This window comes from Achroia grisella, unplaced genomic scaffold (genome assembly GCF_030625045.1).
Source record: "Achroia grisella isolate CSIRO2021 unplaced genomic scaffold, CSIRO_AGI_Agris_v1 utg43281, whole genome shotgun sequence".
Classification (NCBI taxonomy): Eukaryota; Metazoa; Arthropoda; class Insecta; order Lepidoptera; family Pyralidae; genus Achroia; species Achroia grisella.
In genome coordinates this window covers 1-9,381 of record NW_026712856.1, presented here as the reverse complement: position 1 = coordinate 9,381, position 9,381 = coordinate 1, and the positions used below count along the sequence as shown (strand labels likewise).

Genomic DNA, 9,381 nt, shown 5'->3' with positions numbered 1-9,381 from the left:
TATCCCCATGAAACAGAAATTTAGATTTTAGATATTGAGGAGAATTTGGATCGTATAGTATAGAGTGAAGAGTACACAAGATACGTGTGATACGTCGCTGTCGGATGGGCAGCCATTTAAGCTGAGAACGGTAAGAAGAGATGTGGTCATATTTACGAAGTCCAAAAATGAAACGTATAGCATTATTGAGCAAACGATCCAATTTGTTCAAGAGGTCTTCATTCATGTCTGAGCAGCACACATCAGCATAATCAAGGATAGGCAATACCAGCGATTGAATAAGCAAGATCTTTGTTTTACTCGGAAGGAAGTTTTTGAGCCGATACAGATTTCTCAATGTAGATGTAACCTTTTTACTGACGTCATTAACATGATACGCCCAACTAAAACTACTATCAATGGTCAACCCCAGATCTTTAACTTTTGAACAGAAAGGAATGCAATTATTGTTAAAGACAATAGGGGGGACCAGAGTACTGTTCAGTTTTGTCAATAACCGTGAACTCCCTAAAATAATAGCCTGACATTTGCTTGGGTTAACAGACACACCGAATCTACTAGCCCAGTTCTGTATGTGACAAAGATCCTCGTTTAAACATGCAATAGCTTCGGCAATTCTCCCAACCCCAGCTTGGTAATAGAGCTGCAGATCATCCGCATACAAATGGTAAGAGCATTTGAGGTTGGTGGTGATGAAATTAATGAAAATGGAGAAGAGTAAAGGAGATAATATACCGCCTTGAGGGACACCGGCACCCAACTCGCACCAATCAGAGATTAATCCATTGACGCAAACAGCCTGCCGGCGACCCTGAAGATAGGAAGTGAACCATTTAAAAGCTGTCGACGAGACCCCAAGATAAGAAAGAATAGCAAGAAGAATGTCGTGATCAACAGTATTGAAAGCGTTGGAGAAATCAATCAAGACAAGAACGGTTAATTTGGAATTCTCCATGCCTTCCCTCACATCATCAGTAATTTTGAGAAGTGCTGTGGCAGTACTATGTCCAGGTCGAAAACCTGATTGGTATGAGGAAACCAACTTGTTACTGTATATAAAATTAGTGAGCTGCTTGTGTACAACAACTTCCAAAATCTTAGAAAGGAAGGGCAAGATAGATATAGGCCTAAAATCCTTTAGGAAGTTTGGAGAAGATACCTTTGGAAGAGGAAGAATAAAAGCGTTTAGCCAAGTTTCAGGATAAGCACCAGAAAAGAGAGAGAAGTTAATAATGTGTGTAATCAAAGGTACAACGTGTTCTAGTATAAACATAATCATGGTTCTACTTACATCGTCAGAACCAACACAGTTAGATTTAATGGATTTAATTATCTTGAGAGTCTCGTCGTCAGTGATAAAAGAAAATGAAAATTTATCAATTGACAAATTAGGCCAGGAAGAAATTTCAGTTAATGTGGCTGTCTTAATTACATTATTTAATAGAGTAGAGGAAGAAAAATGACTATTAAGCTCATTTAACGAAAATTTTGAAACAAAATCACTGGTCTGTTTACACAGTCCCAATGATTTCAGAAACTTCCAAGTATTAGCCGGTGACGCGTTTAAAATATTGGTGTCATAGACTGTCCTGAGTTACTTTCAAAATTTAATTTTAATGTACCAGCTAAACGTACCAGATTTAATTTCTATACCTTCTGTATCATCTAACTATATGTAATAACTTCAATAGATTAAGTAGGGTGTTAGATATTGATTTGTTTTCCGATAGAATATCTTTAGCGAGGGCCGTGATGAGCAGGCAATTCTTTTTATAGGTATTGCTTATATGTTTCCATTATTCAAAAATGTTTGTTTGTTAATTTCAGCATATGTTTTAATTTAGTGGATTGTTTGTTTGATATATGATTTTATGAGTATTTATAACACAAACACGCCTCTCGTGTTAGCACTGTAATATTACGTTTCTATACTTACCATATTGATTTTCCGAAAAAAAAAAAAAAAAAGATTCCTCGCCTTTTTAAATGCAGTCCAACTATCCTCATCGCGATGCTTTTTGAAAACACGAAATGCCCAATCACGCTTTTTCATAGCCATGCGTATACCATTAGTTAACCAAGGTGCAGGTGGTCTTTTAACCTTAATACGGTGCAGAGGTGCATACTGGTTAAATAAATTAAGCACACAAGTATTAAACGAAGTAACCTTTTCATTCAGAGTTGGTGCTGTGGTAACGCGAGACCAATCGACTAAAGAAACATCATTTAGAAGTTTATTTAAATCCATTCTAGAAAAATTTCTTAGTTTAATTTCAGCCGGTGTGTATTTAAAATCTTTGATGTTGTAAATTAAGTAGATTAGGTCATGTCTCGAAAATCCTGGAGCAGAAAACTGACCATGAGTGAGAATGAGGTGAGGAGACGACACATAAATGTGGTCGATCCAGCTGTCAGGACAGTCTTTATTGGTATGGGTTGGTTCAAGTGGCAATAATTCAAGACCAACAGAATCGGCGATGTGGCGCAATTTACGAGACTTGAGCGTATCACGAATTAAGTCGGTGTTAAAATCGCCCATGATTATGTGGTGAGCATGTTCAGACATGATTGATTCGAAGATTGTTTCCAATTCAACGAAGCAGTCGAGAGAAGGGGGACAATATACTACACCTAGTGCAACTGTATACCCCTTGACATACAATTTAATAAATAAGTATTCAGCGTTGTCTAAAGAAGAAGAAGAAGAAGAAGTAATATTTTATAGGAAAGTCCACTACGCAAAAAGATGGCTACACCACCGCCTCTTCTATCTACACGATCATTGCGTATCAAGATGTAACCTGGTAGACAAAAATAAGGAGAGGGTATAGACGGCTTCAGCCAGCTTTCGGATACCAAAATAGCGTCTGCAGTAGAAGAAGAGAATACATTAAGAAATTCAGAGTGATGCTGCGGTATGCTTTGAGCATTTACGTGACAAATTTTCAGACAGTGAGAAAAACGTTGGAATTCATTAGTGAGACAAACAGAAAGAGGAGTATCGTCTAATGAGGAATCAAATGACTCATAGTTGTCGCTCGAGTCATGGGCAGAGTAAAAAGAATCATTATCCGACATGGATAATATATGTATATATGTTTATAATAATAATAAGTAATAATATATATATATATATAACAATAATATAAATTAATCTTTTTAGAATATGCTTAAACTAAACTTAATCAATATCCTGCCGGCTGATATTTAAAATAAAATGTTACACAATTTACATATAACGAATGAATTTAACAATAATGAGAAGAAAAACAAAAATACAAGTTAAATTCCACGCACCAAAGTCGTGGGTAACAGTTAGTTCATCAATATAATTATTCAGAAATTAACGATGACCGATATTAGATACAACTAAATACACTGTAACAAAATAAAATAGTGCTAATATATATACATATACGGCCTAATTTTAGTGTATCAGATAGCTGTATATGATTACTTTCTTTGCCAGTCTGTAATTTACGTTATCTATGAATTCAGATTTCACAATTGATTAATGTCACTATGACCGATGACAGTTAGACTGACAAACAAGCAAAACACACATGGCTGTACAGACATAGTTCCCTTTGCCTTTCAGAAAGGATATTTAGAACATAACAACAGAAAAAAAAAATAATAATAATAATACAAACAATATTTATGATATGGATGTTTAAGTTGTAATGACTACCCCAAAAAGAAAGCAATAAAATTACTACCTGCGGAATATGAAATATAAAATTATAATCGTAATAATTGTTATTAAAATTGAGTATATTAACAAACAAAACATGCATGAACGCACTGAGATACTGTTTGTATGCAAACAATAAACAAGCATACACAGACACAGAACTAGGCACCCAATAATTCGGTCATAAATGCTAGATAATATTAAAAATAAAAAATGTATAATTATATGAAGGGCTAGTCAAGTTACTGCTTGGGTCTTGCACCACGTCGAGTCCTCCCTGTAGGTTGTCCAGGTTGAGGAACAACATCCTGATTACTACAAGATGAAGAGGGGTCCAGTTTAGAGGTCACCGCTTCCAGATCCTCCATAGTTGTAATTCGTCGACGCGCACCAGAAGAATCTTTGCCGAAGATCTGACCATCCAGAGTCCAAACCATTCTCATGCCCAGCCGCCTGCGAGCTTCAAGAAACAGTGTCTGCCTTCGTCGAGTCAAAAATTCAGATACAACAAGTTGTGTTCCTTTTAGTTTTGTCTTTCTTGACCAAATTGAAGAACGAAGTACTGAGTCAGTGGGCCGAAACACAATGGGCCTGCAGCGTCCCTCAGTCACAATTCCAATTCGATGACACCCAATAATGTCTGTGCATTTCAAATCAGACATACCCAGTTTGTCTCTTAAAGTAGAAGTAACAACTGACGCTAGATCACCTTCACCCTCAGCAACACCACTCAGAAGTAGAAATTTATTTCTGTGCCTCGTCTCAACAGCATCTATGGATTGTGTCAGTGAAGTAATTTGTTGATGTAGGACGTTAAGAACGAGCCTCATAGAATCCTTAAATTCGTGAAATTCTGTAGACAGCTGTATAACATCGGTGGTATGAGGAGTTACCACCTTTAGTCTGTTTTCAAAATCAGTCATCACTTTCATTAAGGTAGACTCCAGGGATTTCTGGGTAGAGGCAATCTCAGCGATGTTGGCCATTTTTATTGTAATTGTGTGTGAGTGATAGTGAAAGTAACAGCAGCCGGCAGTTTATACAAATACTATCCTTATATGTGCATGTAATGCAATGCAAACAACTAACGACACAATTTACACAAAACACAGTAAGTAGAACGTTAAATTAGAACTATAACTATTATTTATAAATTAAATATATTAATAACATAAAAGAGCACTACTGACTTTTGCAACTACCGCCGAAGAAAAAAAGCCTATTATATTTCGTTCTTCATTCTTCAGATATACAATTATATTAACCAGGTAGTCCTTTTATCCTACATGGCAACTCGCACGATTTTTAGAGGTACAATCGATAAAGTTATCGATATACCCCCTTTTTATTTTTATTTTTATTCTTTTGTCTATCCCTGCATATTTCTCGTTTTCTGTTCATTCTTTTTTCGTGCGTGGCAACGAAAGCACCTATTCTTAAGTATCTCGGTAAAATAAAAATAATCATGCCGAAAAGGTGTGCTCAAGAGAAGATCGAACATTACAATCGAAAAATCAGAAAATTAGAAGAAAAACAAAAGCGGAAGAGAATTCGGAGAAACGTAATTTCGACAGACTCAGACGAAATCTCAGGTTAGTAAAAGTTCAAATTACTATAGTGTACAAGTCTTAAGTACATTGTACATACATTGAAGTACTTTAATAGCTAACCTGCAGTACTTCAATACTATGTGTAAAATGGGCCTGGAGGTTGACTGCGGGTCATCACGACGGTACCTTACACAAGATTATTATTTCAATAATCGTTATTACGAAGGCCCAGAGGTTGACCGTGGGTCATCACACGGGCTAATTAGTAATCATACTAATTTTCGTTAAATACGATGAAATAATAGTTACCTTTTCTTTTCCCGGGAGGTTGATCGTGGATCAACACGATGGTATATGTAATCATGCACCTAGAGGGCGACCGCGGGTCACCACAAAAGGTCATACAAACTTATATGATTAAACAAAATATAATATTAAAGGTTTCATAAAAAGAAAAAAAAAAAAAAGTTTATTGTAGTAATAGCCTATTACAAAAATATTTATATTCGCTATATTACACGTACACTAAGCTACCTCAGTTGTACACAACTGAACTTATTTTTCTCGTTATTTTTTAGATAACGAGCCACGAGTCAGTAGCGAGGTAGTAATACCGGCTGCTACTCCACCAGAAACAGCCGCAAACCTACCTGAAGCTGAGACATCTAATCAAGATGCTAGTGAGACAGTTCAAGATTCAACCATAGTTCCCGAACTAGATCCCGAAATACTAATCGCCCTAGGCGAAGCAACGGATGACTCACCAAAATATGGTGAAAACATACACGACAATCTAGCTCGACTATGGCAACCTATTCTCAAAAAAGGTTTGAACAAAGAGTCAAAGGATAAATTATTGAAACAATATTTAATCCCGGCTAACTGTACGCTCCTTAAAGCCCCAAAGCTAAATCCAGAGATAGCTGCAGCTGTCTCGGACGCCGTCAGAGGACGGGATAAAAGAGTAGAAGCAGTTCAGGATCAGCTGGCTTTAGGGTTAACCGCACTAAACAGAGGTCTGTCGATTCTCCTGGACAATGATCAAGATAAACTCCAGGCAATAAAACTTATAAGTGACAGTTGTCGCATTTTGTGCGATCTACACTTCGTTGAAACTCAAGCTAGGACGAAATTCGTGACAGTCGGCTTGGAAAAGTCCTTCCTCAAGGTCATACAGGACGTTGACCGAGACGAAATGCTCTTCGGAAGCAGCCTCCCTGAAAAAGTAAAAGCTTCAAAGGCAATAGAAAAACAAGGACTACAGATTAAAAAATCCAGTCCCATAGTTAAAACCCAAACGCCCGCTTCACAACAATCATCTAGTCGTACGGCCTCCCAGGGAAACTGGGTGGCCCCTCCCCGTTATCCATCGAACAGAGGAGGACGAGGGGGGGGCAAGAAGGGAGTAATGACCAACCGCAGAGCTCCTGTTTCGAACGCACCAAAAACTTCATTCCAGACGAGACAACGTGCCCCAACGCGTCATTAATTGAGGTACATGCTGGCAGAATACAGCATTTCTATAATTGTTGGCTTAAAGTTACAAAAAATCCCGTAGTATTAAAATGGATACGTAATGGATACCCAATCCCGTTTAATAGGAAAATCAGCCAAAATTGCACCCCCCGTAACATACTAAATTCAAATAAAGAATTTTCAGATATGAGGGTAGCGATCGATAAATTGCTAGAATTGGGGGCTATAACATCTTGTAAACGAACTAAAAATGACTTTACTTCTAGTATTTTCTTAACTCCGAAACCAAACGGAACAAAGAGATTTATCTTAAATCTAAAACCACTCAACGAATTCATTCCAAAAGAACACTTTAAAATGGAAGATCATCGAACAGCAGCAAAATTAATACCTAAAAACGGGTTTTTAGCAACAGTAGATCTCAAAGAGGCGTACCTATTGATACCTATACAGAAAAGTCATCAGAAATATTTGCGTTTTATCTTCCATCAAACATATCAGTTTAAAGTCATGCCGTATGGCCTTTCGGTAGCCCCGAGAGTTTTTACCAAAATTATGAAAGAAATAAATATCTATCTCAGACAGCAAAGGCTTAAATCAGTTATTTACCTTGATGACATTTTATGTATAGGTAACACCCGGGAGGAGTGCCAGGATAATATAAATAAAACATTAAAATTACTTAAATGTTTAGGTTTTGTAATAAATTACGAGAAAAGCTCCTTAAGGCCGCAACAAACTTGCAAGTTTTTAGGTTTTATATTTAACACAGTAGATATGTCTATATCACTGCCCATAGAAAAACGAAATAACATAAGCAATCTAATCGATAGATTCCGTTCTTTACAAAAATGCACCATTAGAGAATTTTCTCAATTAATTGGAGTTCTAGTCTCTGCTTGCCCTGCGCTCAAGTATGGTTGGCTCTACACAAAAATATTAGAAAGACAAAAATATTTAGCGTTAAAACTTCACAACAGTTACGATAAACAAATAAAATTAACAGAATCAATGTTACCAGAATTAGAATGGTGGAGAAAAAATATTATTTCATCCACCAACACATTGAGACCAGACGAAAATTTCGTAATGGAAATTTTCTCTGATGCTTCTAGAACAGGCTGGGGAGCATTCTGTAATGGTGCACGTGTAAACGGCTCTTGGACAGATGAGGAATATTTGTTTCACATTAATTATTTAGAACTCTTAGCTATATTTATGAGCTTGAACTGCTTTGCTCGCGATATGTCCCACTGTTCTATACTGTTACGCGTAGATAATACAACAGCTATCAGTTATATTAATAGAATGGGCGGCATACAATTCCCACATTTAAACGATCTGGCTAAATCAATTTGGTGTTGGTGCGAGGAACGTAACGTTTGGCTTTTCGCGTCGTATATTAATACAAAGGAGAATACTATAGCAGATGAAGAATCAAGGAAACTAAATTTAGACACGGAGTGGGAGTTATCAGATTGGGCATTCCAAAAAATAGTAAACTATTGGAAACCCGGAAGCAGACCTCTTCGCCTCTCGCACCAACACTAAATGTCAAAAGTATATATCTTGGAAAAGGGATCCAGAGAGGCTTTATGGTAGATGCCTTCACTATTAACTGGGACTCATACTTCTTCTATACTTTTCCACCTTTTTCTCTTATACTCAAATGTTTGAGAAAAATCATTAGAGATTCGGCAACGGGCATTCTGGTTTTTCCCTACTGGCCAGGACAAGCCTGGTTTCCACTTCTACAAGACCTATTAGCATCAGAAATCATTACATTTAAACCTAGTAAGAAGCTTTTACTATCACGTTTCAGACAGCTACACCCTCTACATCGCAGCCTTACCCTGGGGGCCGCGAAGCTCTGCGGCTCGCCTTTATCAAAAGAAACACACCGTCAGTCGCACTAGACATTATGGTTTCTTCGATTGCGGAAAATACTCTAAAACAATATAGCGTCACATATAAAATATGGTGGCAGTTCTGCGCAGCAAAAAACATTCAAACGCTTAACCCTTCAAACAAGGACGTGTTAATCTTTTTAGCAGAACAATATACAGAGGGAGCTTCCTACGGATCGGTAAATTCACATAGATCCGCTCTGTCTTTGTTATTAGAGAATAATATAAGTTCAGACGATCAAATAAAACGTTTATTAAAGGTATTTACAAACAAAAACCCCGTTGCATATATCAATACATGGAACTTTAAAGTAGTTTTTAGCCATATCTCTAACTGGTTTCCAAATAAAAAATATTACATTGGAGAAACTGTCAAAAAAATTAAAATAGTGCCTTACTCTCTGTACAGCACATAGGGTACAAATGAATTTCACTGATCAAAGTTGATAATATTAATAAGAGTCAAGAAGGATTTAAAATAGTAATTACAGACATTATTAAAACATCTGCAGCCCAGGAAGAACCACCCATCTTGTTTCTCCCCTATTTCTTGGAGAATCCAAACATTTGTCCTGCAACAGCATTAGAGGACTATCTAGATAATACCTCGGATTTAGATCAAACACAATAGAAAATCTTTTATACATACAAAAAGCCTCATGGAAAAGCTTCAAGTCAAACCATAAGTAGATGGATTAAACAAACATTATTAGAGTGTACTCAAGATGTCGACGTTAGACTGTTTAGTGCACTC

At 36.8% G+C, this 9,381-nt stretch overlaps 1 protein-coding gene across 1 annotated transcript; it reads left to right on the top strand.

The window, feature by feature from the left end:
- The first annotated feature begins 5,159 nt into the window (after positions 1 to 5,159).
- LOC131844929 (uncharacterized) lies at positions 5,160 to 6,733 on the top strand. Its single transcript, XM_059193927.1, has 2 exons — positions 5,160 to 5,286; positions 5,823 to 6,733. The coding sequence occupies exons 1-2, from the start codon at positions 5,160 to 5,162 to the stop codon at positions 6,731 to 6,733; spliced, it is 1,038 nt and encodes a 345-aa protein (XP_059049910.1).
- Positions 6,734 to 9,381: the final 2,648 nt, after the last annotated feature.

Coding starts and splice junctions, on each gene's coding strand:
- LOC131844929 (XM_059193927.1), top strand. CDS start 5,160: ATGCCGAAAAGGTGTGCTCAAGAGAAGATCGAACATTACAATCGAAAA. Junction 5,287..5,822: donor AGACTCAGACGAAATCTCAG/GTTAGTAAAAGT, acceptor GTTATTTTTTAG/ATAACGAGCCACGAGTCAGT.